We start from the raw sequence: 17,071 nt of genomic DNA on the forward strand, positions 1-17,071 counted from the left end.
AGCCAGGCAGACGAACCACCCACTAACAGTACCTCTGTCTTGTCTGGATTGAGTTTCAGTTTATTGGCCCTCATCCAGTCCATTACCGTGCCCAGGCCCTGATTCAGAACAGCCACTGCCTCACCTAGTTTTGATGAGAAAGAGAGGTAGAGCTGGGTGTCATCCGCATATTGATGGCACCTCAGCCCACACCTCTGGATAACCTCCCCCAGCGGTTTCATGTAGATGTTAAACAGCATGGGGGATAAAATAGAGCCCTGTGGAAACCCATGGCACAATTGCCATGGCACAGAGCAGTAATCCCCCAGCACCACCTTCTGGAATCGGCCATCCAAGTAGGAGCGGAACCACTGTAGTGCAGTGCCTCCAACTCCCAACCCAGACAACCTATCCAGAAGGATACCATGGTCAATGGTATCGAAAGCCACTGAGAGGTCCAGGAGAATCAACAGGGTCACACTCCCCTGTCCCTCTCCCGGCAAAGGTCATCCCACAGGGCGACCAAGGCAATTTCCGTTCCAGAACCAGGCCTGCAACCTGATTGAAATGGATCTAGATAATCCATTTCATTCAAGAGTGCCTGGAGCTGTCCTGCAACCACCCGCTCAAGCACCTTGCCCAAGAAGGGGATGTTGGCCACTGGCCTATAATTGTTAACATCCTCCAGGTCCAGGTTAGGCTTTTTCAGGAGTGGTCTGATTATCACCTCTTTTAAAGAGGCTGGCACCACTCCCTCTCTCGAGGAATTTACAACCTCCTGGACCCAGCTAAACATCCCCTCCTTTTTTGATTTAATAAGCCATGAAGGGCAAGAGTCAAGCACACAAGTGGTCAGTTGGACTTGGCCAAGTACCTTGTCTCCATCCTCACGCCTCAATAACCAAAACTCATCCAATAAAACTGGACCAGACGGTGCTCTGAACGCCTCTACCAATGGAACTGCATTAATCGTGGTGTCCAATTCATGACAAATCTGAGCGACTTTATCTTCAAAGTGCCGCGCAGACTTGTCACAGCGTGCAACCGAGGGTTCCACAGTTTCTCTCCCTGGCCCAGAATGTAACAAGCTGCAAACCATTCGGAAAATCTCCGCTGGACGACACTGAGAAGATGCAATGCTGGTGAAAAAGAACTGTCTCTTTGCCACCCTCACCGCCACAGAGTAGGCTCGATAGTGAGCTCTTACCTGTGTTCGGTCAGACTCAGCACGAGTTTTCCTCCACCTGCGTTCTAGCTGTTTCCCCTCTTGCTTCATTGCCCTCAGCTCAGGTGTATACCAAGGAGCTGGCCGGGCTCTGCTCAGAGGGAGAGGGCGCTTGAGCAGGATCATGTCAACCGCCCGAGTCATCTCTGCATTCCACAAAGCGACCTGGGCTTCGACAGGAGCACCAGCCATACCAGCAGGAAAATCCCCCAGAGCCCTCTGGAATCCATCAGAATCCATTAGCCTCCAGGGGTAGACCATTTTAATAGGTCCCCTACCCTTGCAGAGGGGGAAGGCTGCCAAGAGTCTAAACCTCAACAGGAAGTGATCTGACCATGACAATGGGACAGATGTTAATTCCTCCACTTTCAGATCACCATCCTCCTGCCCAGTCGAGAAAACCAGATCAAGCATGTGTCCTTTTACATGCGTTGGGCCGATGACATGTTGGGACAGCCCCATGGTTGTCATGGCAGCCATGAAGTCCTGAGCTGTCCCGGATACAGTGGCCTTGGCATGGAAGTTGAGATCCCCCAGGACCATCATCCTAGGGGTCCTTAACACCAAGTCGAAGACCACCTCCGTCAGCTCAGGCAGGGAGTCTGATGGCCAGCAGGGTTGGCAGTCAATGATACTTGCTTTAGTCAGAATGGGTTTGAACTATGGCAAACCTAGACAGCATAATCAGAAGCAGAGACATCACCTTGCTGACAAAGGTCCGTCTAATCAAAGCTGTGGTTTTCCCAGTGATAACGTATGGCTGTGAGAGCTGGACTATAAGGAAGGCTGAGCGCCGAAGAATCGATGCTTTTGAACTGTGGTGCTGGAGAAGACTCTTAAGAGTCCCCTGGATTGCAAGGAGGTCAAATCAGTCCATCCTAAAGGAAATCAACCCTGAGTGCTCATTGGAAGGACAGATACTGAAACTGAAGCTCAAATATTTTGGCCACCTAATGCGAAGAGAAAACTCTCTGGAAATGACCCTGATGCTGGGAAAGACTGAGGGCAAAAGGAGAAGGGGACGGCAGAGGATGAGATGGCTAGATAGCATCACTGATGCAATGAATATGGACTTGAGCACGCTCCGGGAGAGAGCGCAGGACAGAAAGGCCTGGCGTGCTATGGTCCATGGGGTCACGAAGAGTCGGACACGACTGAACAACAACAACAAAGAATTACTGAAATAAAATATCAAGGGCAGCAATAATTAGTTAGATTAATCCCATTAAATTTTTGATCAGTTAAAAATGCCCTGATTAATTTGGCAACTTACTGCTTTTTAGACAAAATATTTTTAATACAAGTGCTTATAAAAAATGGTGATAGCCCTAAATATATGAGAAAGCTATATATAGATGAGAAATACCATCCTTCAGTAAGAATGTAAGATGTTTCTGATCAAACAAGAACTTCTGAAAACTAAAATCATCTTGATTGTTCTATTTTTGAAATTTATGATTATTGAACATGTCAGTTTGAAAAAGGCATGTTAGTAGAGATATTTTAAAATATTATCCCTGAGGTTCTCAGTGACTTCCAGCAATCAGAACTTTGACTTTTGAATAGCGCACATGGTAGTTACATACAAACATTGACTCTAGGGAATAGTTTGGTACAAATGTTGAAGGATTAGGTACTATACAGCAATAGGCAACCTTGTGCCCTCCAGATGCTTTGGACTACAACACCCAACAGTGCAGCCAGCAAAGTTAATGGTAAGTATTATAGGAGATGTAGTCCAAAACATCTGGAGGGTACAACGTTGGCCTGCCTCTTTTACTACATAGTATTAACTGTTGTTCATTACAGTTCTTCATAGTTTTCACATCTGTCTTTACAAGGCAAACCTACAGCAATTGGATTCAAATCACACATTGCCTAATCCCACCACTGCCAAAGATGGTGTTTCTCTGTAATTTTTGATATGTCTGTCTGTCTCAAGGATTATTTAGGAAGCTAATATTGACCTGCCAGCAAAATGGCTAATCTGAGAGGCTGCCACATGGATTATAGAAGGATATAAAGCAATGTAAACGCAGGTTGTCTTGTATATTTTTAGTTCTTGTTTGTCCCCCATCCCCCCTGCCTCCTCCCCCCCCCAACATTTTTTTCAGGCATTAGTGTGCATTTGCATGGCCACATATTTCATTTTTTAGGAGCAGGGTTCCCCCCCTCCCCAGCAGGAGGCATGCCTTCCTCATGAAATTATGTGAATTGACATAATTAGAGTACGTTAATCTTTACAGCTTTTTCATGCACTTAAAAGATTTTGTGTTTTGGTTTATCTCTTTTAGAAAGCCTTCCCATCCTCAGCTTGAAGCTTTTATTAGCCATATGTCTAAAGGAGAAGAAGCCCAAATGGATGGCACTCTGAGCAGCATGCCTCGTTACCCCAGCCATTCACTGTGTGAAATGGGAGAGCTCACACAGACAGGTGAGTGTGTACAGCTGTTTTATTTTCATCTCCAGCAAAAAAAAAAATGGTATACCCGGGGGTTCTTTGGTTGCCTTTTAATTGGAACTTCCTATGTTTTCTAAGTATTTAAAAATGATTTTGCCAGGGGGCATCTTGGTGCTCTCTAAAGGCTAATATGGTTGTAATAGCAGTACCCCAAATTGCTGTTTTTTGTGAGAAAAAAAACATATTTTTCTCATCTTTTTCTCCCTGCCTGCACAAACATTCAAGCCTTGCGCAGCTTCCATTCAATTTTTTTTTAATGTTTTCATTTTCTGCCCACCTCCACCCCTGCCTTTTTATATGGATATATCTAACAATAAGAGCTGGCCCAAGATATTTTGCTGCCTGAAGTGGAGTATCACAACAACCTCATTCAAGCAAGAACCCTGGCAAGCCTAGCCCAAAGTACTTTTAAATGCCTGCTTCCAGAAGCACCGAAGCAGCCTCTTATTATTACAACTTGATGTGTTTTCTCAGCTTGGCTTAGCTCCTGGCTCTAAAAACTGGCTGGAGCATGCAAAGGAAGGGACCTAAGCTTTTGTTTCTGTGCTGGATCATTGTAAAGGAAGACCAGATCTCTGGGCTCAGTCAGCCCCCCTTGATCCACAGCTCTCCTGTCTCTCAAAGCCAGCTAAGCTTGTAAGCACACCCCAGCCTCCTCCCTTCCCAGAGGAGGAGACGGTAGCCACTGAATTTATCATTGACCCGGAAAAGAAATAGCAGCAATGATTTTGAGGTAGATGTTTATTTACTAGTAAGGGGTAAGGGAATGAGAAGGGAGGCAAGACAAAGTACAATTTAGAATTTCCCGAAATATCAACTCCCCATTTGGAAACGTAACACAGACTAAAACAATAAAAGACTACATAACCCTAGCCTACTCACACCTCTGAGTAGGATCCTTCGTTAATGCCAGCGCTCCAACACCTTCCACTCAGACCAGATGGAAACCAAAGGACCAAGAAGAATGGCTCTGGGTCTCTTTTTATCCCATTCCAAACCCAGTCTTCACGCTTTCATCCCCCCTCCTTCCCTCAGGGAGGATGAGCTGGGTTTTTTCACACCTCCCCAGCTGTGCTGGCCTCTTGGCAGGCCAAGTTGTTTTACGACCTTGGGCCCCTGATAAGGCCTTCATCCTGGTGCCTTCGATCATGGTATGCCCACGTCTCTTCCTCCAGGTGGCCTGGCTTGTAAATCGTCTTGCAGGATCCCACTATCTCTCCTACCCTAAAACACTAAAACACCATCTAAAACTATGCAAGGTAAAATTTACTTTTTCCCACCACAGCTTTGGCCCCATAAGGCCTTCTCCTTAACAATCATACCAAAGGATCCATCTAGTCCAGCATCCTCCTGTTTCTCACAGTACTCAACACAGCAATATCTCACCCCTGCTGTATATCCCCATCATCTACTAACATCTGGGGATTCCATTTATTTATCATGACTAATACCTGCCTAACTTCCCCTCCTCCATGAATTTGTTGAATTGCCTTTTAAAGCCATCTGAGCCGGTGGACATAACATCTGTTGGCAATAAATTGCACATAAATTAATGTTGAAGAAGGACTTCCTTTTTGTCTGTCCTCAGTCTGTTACACTGCCCATCAAATTCACTAGGTGACCTCAAGTTTTAGACAGATGACCCTTCAATTGAAGACATGGCTGAAGCATAATCATGCTCTAGTGGCAAAAGAAAATCACAACAGTGAACAGTGACAATGAAATGGCTAGGGAGAATCAAGCACAGCAGAATCCCCAGTCCTATCACTTGCAGCTTACTGGAAATTAAGGCTGTGTCCTATATACACTATCTGGAAGTAAGACCCATTGAACTCAATGGAACTTACTTCTGAGTATGTATGGATAGGATTGTGGTGTGAAACAGAATGTTTTACCAGATAACTTCAAAGCCCATTCACACCCAAGCCAGTAAGAGCCTCCCTCTCCCTCCCTCCCTCCTTCCTACCCCCCCCCCCGCCTCCGCTTCCTTCTCAGGCTGAAACTCTATGCAGAGAAGTAAGCTCCACTGAATATTATGGAACTTCTTTCAGAGTAAACGTGTAGGCTTTCTCTGTGAGTGGGACTTGCTTATTCATAGATGTGCACAGGTTCAAACTGCCAGGCTGCAATCTCTCAGCAAACTTGCTTGGAAATAAGATCCATTGATGGAGCTGGAAAACAATGGTTTAGGATTGGAGGAGTGTGTGTGAATGTGGGTCCCATCCCCAAGTGATGTGGGTGGAAATGAGAAGAGAATGTGGGAAAGCAACATTTGATTCGAGTTTGATGTTGGATGCCGGGAGTGTGAAGAAGAAAACTGGGGAGGTTCCAAAGCTGGCTGATTTATAGAGGGAGAAGCTGGATAGGGAGTGCCACTTTTCCTCCACCTCTCCTCTGCTGGGAGGCATGGTGACCGAGGCATGTCTGGGAGGCGTGGCTTCTGTCTGTCCCACGCCCTCCACCTCCACTGCCACCTCCCCTCCTCCATGGCAGCTGCACGAAGGGCCAATGAAGTGGCTGCTCTGTAGCTTCAATCCATGACAAAAAGGCTCATTGCTGTGCCAGCTTCTTGCTTGTCAGGGGCTCATCTTTCAGGGGCGTGGGGGAGGGGCAGATTAGCAGCATCAGCCGTGGGTGAACTGGCAAGCAGGTGGCGGGCCAGGGCCACACATTTTCTCTGCTCCTCCTCAGCCCCCCTCCTGAGCTTGGAGGCGCCCCTTGCTTCATGATAGGTTGAAAATGGCTGCAGTGGATGGAAGGGCAGCAGGTGGAGGCCCCCAACCTGACACAAAACAAAGTAAAGGCAGGCAAGCAGCAGCGGCAGCACCATACTGGGCAAGCAGGATACAGTGGGATAGGAGGAGTGCCTAGCCACGATGTGCCGTTTTTCCACAGTCCACTGCCTGAATTGTTTGCCTCAGCCTGCCTAATGGGAGGCCCAGCCTGCTTACAAAACAGTCTTCCCAATGAAGTTACGTGGGAACAAACAGCAGTTTTATCATCACCGTGTCATATGAACTGTCAGTACTAGCTCTGCTGCTTTTACAGTACAAAACTAAAAATAAAATAGGAAGTGCCAATATGACTTCTCACGGAACATGCATGAGTTTTGGCTTTGATTTGTTATTTGAAAGTGCTCAATTTGTATTCAGAATATGCAGGTTCCATCAAGAATTGTAAGTTGCAGTTTCTCTGGCATTGTGTATTTTTCTGGGCAACACAGTGTTAAAAGAATTACTTCTTAGAAACTAAACTGAGGTCTCATAACTGATAGATGATTAACTTTGGAGAAAGAAGCTCATTGTATTTTTTCATAGCTTGTCAAATTTTCTTCCCCTTTTAATACTTCTTAAAGTTCTGTTCATGCCTAAGCTGTTTGATAAAGTTATTGAAGCAGCTGTTCCATTTTCCTACTGAGCAATATGGAATGCTAACATCTAATTTAGGGTTTGTTAATATATGCTTAGCAATGTGTCCCTATTTATGCTGTCCTGCATAAGAGCAAATTCGAGCCAAGATTTGATTGTTCATACCTAGCTACATAGGACCCAAATTAAATAAGTGCTAATTATTTGTAACCCACTGGGGAGTGCACTCTCTTAGATGGAACATTGATAATCTCTTTTTCCCCCCTGTCTTTCCCCTTCCCCCTTTTTAAAAGGGATTGTACAACACTTGCAAAATGGTCAACTGCTACGGGATATTTATATAAAGAAGCATAATTTGGTACCAAGTGACTGGACCAGTAAACATTTGTATTTGGAGACAACTGGAAAGAGTCGAACACTACAGAGTGGGCTGGCATTACTCTATTCATTCCTGCCAGAATTTGACTGGAAGAAAATTAACTTTAGGAACCAATGGAGCACAATTTTTTGTTCTGGAAATTGTGATTGCCCAATAAGAAACCATTACCTAGAGGAAGAACAGCGTCGTCAGTATAGCCTACGAGTGAAAAACATAAATTTGGAGAAAACATATGCAGATATGGCAAGAATAGTCGGCATACCTACAAGGCAGTTAAGGGCTTCTAACCCTATAGATTCTATGTTGTGCCTTTTTTGCCATAATGTCAGTTTCCCATGTACTAAGAATGGCTGCATTGACATCGAGCACTTTAAAGTAATCAAGACACATCAACTTGAAGATGAAAAAGAGAGGCAGGAGAAGAAATATTACTACTTGTATGCCCTACTGGCCACTCATCCTATCCTTAACCAGACAGTTAATCGTATGCAGCGCATTGCAGAAGGCAAGAGAGAAGAATTATTTGTCCTTTACTCTGCTCATGATGTCACTTTGTCACCTGTTCTTAGTGCCTTAGGCATTACTGAGGCCCGGTTTCCAAGATTTGCAGCTAGACTAGTCTTTGAGCTATGGAAAGATGGAAAGAAATATAAGGAACACTTTATTCGCATCCTTTATAATGGCGTCGATGTCACATTCCAGACTTCTTTCTGCCGGGATTATAACAAACATTATGGCAAGCTGATGTGCCCTTTGGAGAAATTTGTCCATTTTGTTAAGCAGGACATGTTTTCACCTTTTAATAGCACCAATTATTACGATGCATGTCGCAGGAGACCATTCTAAATGAGGGAGAAATAAAATGTTACATTTTGTTTTGTCAAAATGTCTCTGTCTGAGAAATCTTGACACTGTCAAATTCTAGTGTGCCCAAGTGCAAATGAATATAGCTTGAAATGGTTATAATTTTTGCCAAATCTCATTGTAGATGAGAAATGTCAGAAATGTATAATAGCTGTCACTCCTGGCAGGACAGGAATTATTTTCTGTGTGCTCAACTTGATTTGTCTCTTAGCTGCTGTAAAAATGGATATTGCTTGAAGAACTGAATGAATATATTCTGGTTCCTTGTTATTCCACTACAAATGTTGCTAATGTAAAGCAAACACAAACTTTCTAACAGTTATCATAACAGAAAGTATTTCTTCCTTCCACAAATATTTCTTATGCTGAAGTATTCCTAAAGTGTCAGTTCTTTTTCTTTGAACAAAAGTAAATTATAGCCACTTTTATTTTTGTGCATGCATTCAAATGCTTTCTGCACACAAGACTCCGGAACACTGAACCTTTAGCTACTATACAGGAGTTACTTCATACGTGATGTAGATAGTGTGAAGTCTATTACTGTTTGGTGCAGGCTGTAATATTTCACAAGGCTTCTCATGTTGATTGGTTGGGACACGTGGAAAATCTCTATGCCAGCATGCAGTGACTTCCTGGGAATACCAACATTGTCAGAAATGCTATTGTGGGCCAATCCATATAGGAAGTCATTTACAAGCATTACAGTCTCTTTGTGGAAGTGTTTTTTAATTAAGAACTAAGCTACCATATCATATACAAAGCAACCCCTGGTTCTGTTCTTTGCACTTTTAGCACTTTATGTGTACTCTGAACACAAATTACAAGTTGTGCCAGATGCTAGAAAAGGATTCGGAACTAAATGTAGAGGAGTTACATAGGAAATAGAAAACTTCAAATCTGCCTTTTAATATACTTCTTTCTGTATATGTGTTTAATCCATTTGTGCTGGCAATGTGTTTAGCAGTTTGTTGTAATGGCTGCATGTGGCCAAAAGAGAACTTGACTTAATGCTTAATTTTGTAGTCTATTTAGTACTTTTATAGACTAGGAAGACATTTTATAAGCTCAGTCTTGTTTTTTACAGTATGTAACTGTACTATAGTGTATTAAGTGTTTTTTACCTTCTTTTTAAAAGGGATGCAAAAGCTGTTTTCAGACCCTTCTCCTTTAACCATGGAACATAGGTTGGTGGGGGTGGGGGTGGGGGAGATCTTATGATTAATTTTACTTGATAAACTAATAATGCATATTAACTCAATTTTAAAATGTTTTCTTCATACACTATTTTTAGACAGCTTGGAAGAACTTTTTGTTACTATTGGAATGCTACATTTTGTAATGTTGGAGTTGTACACACCCAGAGACCATAATTTAGTGTGTGACAAGCTGAAATGGTGCTAGCAATTAAAAGGAGCTGTGATTTGTGTTCTAACTTTATTGGTACTTCAGCCCCCTTTTGAAAATGATGCATTCGAATGTTTCTATAAATAAAGTTTTGAAAAATTCTTGATGGTGGTGATTCAACACTAATCTTTTGGTATCTGGTGTTGAAAATAGTACATGTAAAATTGATCTTTGCTTAACTGATTGTGTTAAATATTTGTTGTTACACCAATGGTTATTGCAACTTTATTGGTTTTAAGTAGAGATGCTGGATACATTGCAAGAATATTAAAATTTCAGTATTTTATTACAGTAGATCTACAGCCTAAACCATTTGTACTGAAGTAACCTAGAGTAATCACAGATCTCATAAGGAATTTAGTAAGACTGTGTTGTGGAAAGTGGCTTGGCGAACCCAGCTTAAGAAAATGTAACTTCACAAAAGCAGCAAGCTTCAAATATAAAGCTTGGTTACTACTGTCTTTGTGGTAAAGTTAAACTGTTGTCCCATGCAAAACCCACAATCTTATGCTCTTCAGTGCAGATTGAGGTGGTTTCACCTGGGTAAACCAGTCAGGCTACCTGTTCCTCAAGAGCAGGGATTTCTCATGGACAAAGAAGAAAAGCAGCCACCGAAAGGAGAATTCCATGTATTGGCTTTAAGTTTTATACCTGAAGTAGTTTTCCACCATAAAGGAGGACAAGAAATGAACATAGAGGGAAAAGGTAACACCAATCACCTTAAAACAATTCTATACAAAAGTCTTCAATCTTTGTAAATTACAACAGAGATATTAACTATTGGTGTTCATTCAGTTCAGACAAATCCTGAAGTTGGCCGCTATGGAGAGATTCAGGGCTTATCAAAGGCAAAGTGGATGTCCTCAGAAGCATCCTGAAGCAAATCGGTTTTTCTGAGCCTTTGGACTGATTTGTAATTAGTGCTCCCATTACAAACAGCAGCATGTCGAAAGAAAGCATAGTCAAAATGAGATTAGGCTGTGCGTATCGAGTAGTTTCTGTCTGTCTCATACACCTGCAAACTTGTTGCATAAAGATCTGCATTTGATACAGAAGATCACAAATACTGGGAAGATACCAGTGCTAGATTATGGAGAAAGACAGCAGAGGCAACTTGGGAAGATGATGCATTCAGTTTCAAGGAGAACAGAATTTGCAATAACTAGCAATGTTACTTATATTCTGCCACTTTCACATGCTTGTTAGGTTGTTGTTGTTCAGTCGTGTCTGACTCTTCGTGACCCCATGGACCATAGCGCTTGTTAGGTAGCACTCCATTAACAACATAACCCTTTCATCCCAGTGAAAAGTGAGATTGTGAATATAGTGTGTGTGACTAATTTTTAAACACCACTTTGTGACAGTTTCTAATAAATTGGCTGCATATGATTCTGCACCCCCAACCCCTGCCATCAGTTGCCTATAGTTAGGTAAATTGCTTGCTTTAATGCCAAAGCTGAATTTCTATTTACAGGAATTTATCCTGCTTACAGGACTGAGAACATGGCAGTCTTCCATATGAAAATGCATTCATGGGATAGTTTGTTTATTTGAAAAATTTATATACTGCCATTCATCATACTAGATTTCGGAATGGCTTGCTGCAACATGGATATATCCAGATTGGGCAGATTTGGCCGGGGCGGGGGTGGGGCATACATATGGGAGAACATAAGAATATACTCCTGTTAGGAGATATGTTATTTGTATGTCTGTAAAAAAAAGAGAGAAGGAAATTAGGCATACATTATATTGGCATATTGCTATTTTGGAATCCAAACTGTGTCACTAATTAGCAGCAGTTCCTTTCTTTCCTTAAACATTTTCAGATCTATATCTGGGTACTCTGAAAGAAAAGGTAGCAAGACTTGTGCTTTTCTTCTTAAACAGTTTATTTCAACTGTCTCACCATTGCCGTCAAGCTCCACATCTACACTATTACTTAAGACTGAGATCCATTTTCTAGAATGTGAGTCTGTTCTCTGCAAGCAAGTAAAGCACAATGCTGCACAATGGCAATTAAATGGTGGTTTTATTCTTTTTTTCCTAAACTGCAATGGGCTTGGACTCCCCTCTAGTGGCCAAACATAATAAAACAGTTATTTAGTCAGTAATTGAAATCGTTCTCTTCCGAAGAGAGAAAAGGTGAATTTATGAAACGAGAAAAGGATTCATTTGTATCTAAGCTTGGGGCTTTTCACCATCATTTTGTATTTATTTTTATTTATTTAAAACATGTCTTGGCTGCCTTTCAGGGCAGAAGCCCTCCCAAGGTGGCTTACAGCAATAAAGTACATAAAACAGTTAAAATATTAACAGCGATAAAAGCAACAATAAAAGCCAACAATAAAACCAGCAACAATGATAATGGCAGTAACAGCAACAGTAGCAGTCATTTCAAGAGAAGGCCACGGTAAAATAATGTTTTCAAGGCCTTCTTAAAAGCCTGGAATGATAGAGCATGGTGGATCTCTGATGGCAACTTGTTCCAAAGGTGTGGGGCCTCTGCAAAGAAGGCCCTCTCACGTGTGGTCACCCACCTGACTGCTTTCACAGGTGGGCAAGTGAGAAGGACCTCTCTCTGATCTTAAAGTGCGGGCAGGTTGATATGGGTGAAGGCAGTCCTTCAAATAACTTGGCCCCAAATGGTTTAAGGCTTTAAAGGTCAAAACCAGCACTTTGAATTGGGCTCAGAAACACACCAGTGCAGCTTTTTTGTCCTTGTAGTTCTCTATACAGGTTGTGAAGACATTTGAGGGGAGGGAGCAAAGCTTATTTTATTAGCATCCTTGTTTTATAGCCTTATCTTGTTCCCATAAACATGCAAAACCTCTTTAACTTATTGGCCCAGATCTTTTAGGCTTATGCAAATAGGTTCAGGCAGGTACAGTACTGTAATTCCTTGATTTTGGCCACTCCTAACTTTTCTAGGCATGTAGGACTGCCTCAATTTCTCTTATAAAAAAACCCAAAAACAAAATACGGGTTTATCAATAATATGCATGACCAAAAGAGTGATAAAGTGCAGGTTCACTCATGAATTGATAGCCACAGTGAAATACAGCAAAATTTAAAAAATTGCTTCATTATTATAAATCAAAATACCGTATCATCAGGGTGTCCATTTATCCAACCCCCACCCCCAAAGACAGAAGTTTGCAAAACATTTGCATATGCTAATAGGTAATACGCCAACTTTTCGGATCTGGAAACTCCTTACACACAGTGTCTCTGTCTTGTCAGAATTCAGCTTCAGTTCAGCACCACCACAGTCTCACCTAACTCCAATCACAAAGAAAAATAGAGTTGGCTGTCATCAGCATGATACGATGACACCTTACTCCCAATTCCTGGATGACCTCACCCAGTGGCTTCACGTAAATGGGTGAGGTAATGAGTTATAAATATATATAACTCAGTAGTGCTGTGCCAAAAGTCCACCTGCCCTTTCGCAACCTCATTTCCCTAAGAAAGAGGAAGCCGTTTTTCTGCCTCTTTCATTGGGATGCTGAGAATGTCTCCAAAATTACTCAGGCTGCAGGACTTGTGTTCTTACCTTATTGGAAAGGTGGCAGAGGGGCTCCTGTGTGCGCTTTCTTTTTCCATTTCTCCCCAGTTCTGTTCTTACAGCCTTTCTGCTTGAGCTTCTTAGAAAGCCCCCTGGACGATTTAGCCAGGACTTTCTTGCCTGAAAGCCAGGCAAGGGAGGAGCATCCAAGAGGAGCATTTTTAAATTTTGCTTAATTGTTATTAAAAGTCAGAAGAAGAGGAAGAAGAAGAACTCAGCTTTCAGGTACTCAGCAGGCAGCAGTGTTGGAAAGCCCCAAGGGGGGAAAGTCCTGGCTAAGTCCTCCAGGGCACTTTCCAAGAAACTCCAGCAGCCAGAGAGGCTGTGAGGACAGAAAGGGGGAAGGGGATTAGCAAAAGAAAGGAAGAACACACACACCCCTCAGACACCTCCTTACAGTAAGGTAAGCACTCAACCCCTGCATCCTGAGAAGTTTTGGAGAAATTCTCATCCCTTCCTGCAATCTTCAGGTGCAGTTTCTTTTTGCCCCTCCCCCCAATTAATGGTCAAAAATAGGTTAAAAAATTCAGCATAGTGCTAATTAAAACACATGAACGATAAGAAGGAGCATTGCGGGATTCCACAGATCAAATGCCATGGGGTCAAGCAGAAATTCCCCAGTGCTTCTTTCTGAAATCAACCCTGGAGGTAAGAGTGGAATCGCCATGCCTCTCAACCCACGGAGCCAGTCCGGTGAGTTACCATGGATAGTATTAAAAGTCACGGAGAGCTCAAGAAGAGTCAACAGAGCACACTCACCCTGACTCTCTCCTGACAGAGGTCATCCATCAGGGTGACCAAGTTTCAGTACCAAAGCCTGGCCTAAACCCAAATGGAAATGGGACTAGATAATCTATTTCATCCTGCAGAGTCTGAAATTGTTCTGCCAACACCCTTTCAAGCACCTTGGCCCAAAAGGGTGATAGTTGTTATAATCTTCCATATCCGGTGAGGATTTCTTAAGAAGTGGTTGATTGGTGTTATAATCTTCTTGGTCAAGTGAAGATTTCTTAAGAAGTGCTTTTCTTCTTCCTTCAAGGCAGCTGGGACTACTCCCTGTATTAATGAGGCATTAATAACCAGCCAATCTCCTTTGCCTTGACATAAGAAGCCAAGATGGGCAAGGGCTGAGGATATACAGATGGCTGGGTGAATCTCTCTGAGCATCTTATCAGTATCCTCAGGCTGCAACAACTGAAACTGATCCCCCAGCATCAGCCCAGATTGTGCTCTAGATACCCCCTCTTGAACTGTATCAATTATGGTGGCTAGGTCAGAGTAAATATGAGTGACTTTACCCTAAAAGTGCCTAGAACTTGAAAGAGTTCTGCTGTATGGCTACATGAGGATAAAACTGAGGCAGAGAAGAAAGATTGTGTCACCCCACTCACTGCCACAAAGTAGGCATGGTAATGTGATGCCTGGTCTACGAGACTTGTGCCATCTGTGTTCTAGCAACTGTCCTACTTGTTTCATTACCTCCAATTATCTAGTAAATCAGGGATCTGGCAGGGCTTTACAGTGCAGGAGAAGGCACTTGGGAGTGAATGTGTCAATAGCTCTTTCTGATCTTGTGATGGGGCAGCTCAAAAAACTGGCAGCCATCTTGGGAAGTAAGGGCAGTGGTATATAACTGAACCACATGGAGGACCACATGAAGAGTGTCTTCACTTTGCCTGGTTGCCATTTATCGACCCCTTCCCATGGCACAGATCAGAAAGAATCCCAAAAAATCAAACACGTAACAGTTGTTTGTCAACTAAATCAGTTGTAACCATGCATCACTAGAATCATAGCAGGTAGTTTTAGTAATTGAAGACTGGAAGGAGGAGATGCTTTTCCACACAAGGATGTTAATCCGCTGTATCAAATTTTGGTTTCTTTGCAGAACTGAAATCTGAGCACTACACAAGCAGCATTTCCTTTCATGCTTTTCAGCTATATAACCTCTAGGTGGTGCTGTGCTAAAGCAGAATAACACAATCACAAAAGTGGGACAAACTTTTTCTTTTTCTTTCACAAATAATGCAGCATTTCCCCAGTTCTAAAAAAAAACTCACTGAAAGTGTTGTTTAAAAACAGAAGTGAAGCTGGAGGGGCATGATGTTATTTAAAGAACCTATAAACAACTGTGAGTAGGGGATGACGAGCACACAAATGCCTCATGTAGAAAAGTACAAGATAACCAGATACAAATCTACCTGTGAACTGTACAAACACAGCACCAGATATTAGCAAGGTTCTACTAGGATGTCCATGTGTCCTACATTACAGAGGCTCTATTTGAAGGTCTGTCAGAAGACACTTCAAGCTGCATGCCCATATACCAGTCTTTGTGTGCAGCTCGCTATCTCATGGGGAGTACACGAAGGAGGAACTCCATATGGCCAGCACTTAGAGGAGCTACTCCTCCAGGCACCATCTGAGTCCCTTTCTCCATACTGCGACAGGCACAGAGTTCTGTGTCTCTCTCAGCACAAAGTAGTGCAGCAGGGCCCTCCCCCTGATGTCTTCTGGCCTGCTGGATTGGTCTGGGAGTGCAATTCAGCCCCTGGATCAAAACCAGTTCACAAACCCTGTGGTAAAGGCAGCATGTTTCTCTTGAAGTTAAGGGTATATTTCAAGAGGGGGGATAGTTCTGCATACACAACTTCTGCATATACAAGGTCTATCACTCAAAATGTTCTGTGTACATATCGGAGTGCATGTCAAACGTTCTACTAAGGCTACATTGGTCTGGGATTTTTTTGTTAATTTTTTTGGTTTGTTTGTTCACCCTTGTTAAGGTTTATGTGTCATGCAGCCTTCATGCAGAACAATAAGAACACTTCAAGCCTTGTTTGTTTTATAGTGTAAATTAATTTAATTTCCCCCCTCAGTGCTGATCTGCCCTAGGAAAAAAAGAAGCAATTAACACATTTTTACATCGAGGACAACTATTCAAAGTAGACCGTTTATCAAATTAGTTTATCTGCTTTTCATGTTTGCAAATTATCCATAAGGAGACTTGGGCTTTAATAGGTTTGCTTATTTGCAAATATTTAGGCTGACAGATGTTAGCCCAAGGCTTCCATGCACACAGCTCATTGTTCTTCTTGCTTTGAGTTGACACTGTTTCTAATTGGTACTTTTTGTCAACTAAATCACACGGCAGAGCTACTTTTGCATTCTATCAGACTCAACCTTCAAAGAATGTTAACAACAACCATCTGAACTTCCTTTGAGGGCCAATCTCCACAGGGACGTCGGAGAATCTGCAACAGAGTCAAATGTGTTCGGAGTTCTATGAATCTAACCTGTGGATTCCTCAGAAGGCCAGCTTTTTCAGAGTTGTGTGGATTCCGCAGACTTGTGGGATGGTGTTTTATGGGGGGGGGGGAGATTTACACAAATACATATTAGCACTAATGCTCATTAGCACAAGTGTGTATTAGTGCGAAAGTGCGTTAGTGCAAGCGGAATGAAATTCTCGTACATCCCTTTAAAAAATCCTGTTATGTCAATGAGCAAAACACACCCAACAATCCACAAAACACAGATGGAATAGATTTTAAAAAATCTGTACATCTCTAAATCTCTGTAAGTCCATTATGCTCCCTATAATGATTGAACAGCCATTTCACATGTGGTGAAGTAACTGTTCAGCAAACATTCTTTTGGACAGACTTTCTTCCACAATAGTTGAGCTGAGGCAATTGGAAAATACAACTGTTCTAAATAATACACTGTTCCAAACACAACTGATGCAACTGTTACGTGTTTGACTTTTGAGGTTTAGTTGGCAAACATGCAATGACACCATTGTCTCCACTCAAAGTCCGAC

General features: G+C 42.5%; 1 protein-coding gene across 3 annotated transcripts in view; it reads left to right on the forward strand.

The window, feature by feature from the left end:
* Nucleotides 1–9,969, forward strand: part of PXYLP1 (2-phosphoxylose phosphatase 1) — a 113,080-nt gene extending 103,111 nt beyond the window's left edge. For all 3 annotated transcript variants that reach the window (XM_084847092.1, XM_084847093.1, XM_084847094.1), the window contains 2 exons: nt 3,499–3,638; nt 7,327–9,969. In XM_084847092.1, the coding sequence (XP_084703218.1) occupies nt 3,499–3,638; nt 7,327–8,258 (1,072 nt within the window). In that variant the 3' untranslated portion in view covers nt 8,259–9,969. The remainder of the gene's footprint in view (nt 1–3,498; nt 3,639–7,326) is intronic.
* Nucleotides 9,970–17,071: the final 7,102 nt, after the last annotated feature.

Source organism: Heloderma suspectum, chromosome 3, assembly GCF_057233095.1.
Source record: "Heloderma suspectum isolate Gila_16-S chromosome 3, 16-S_ref, whole genome shotgun sequence".
NCBI lineage: Eukaryota > Metazoa > Chordata > Lepidosauria > Squamata > Helodermatidae > Heloderma > Heloderma suspectum.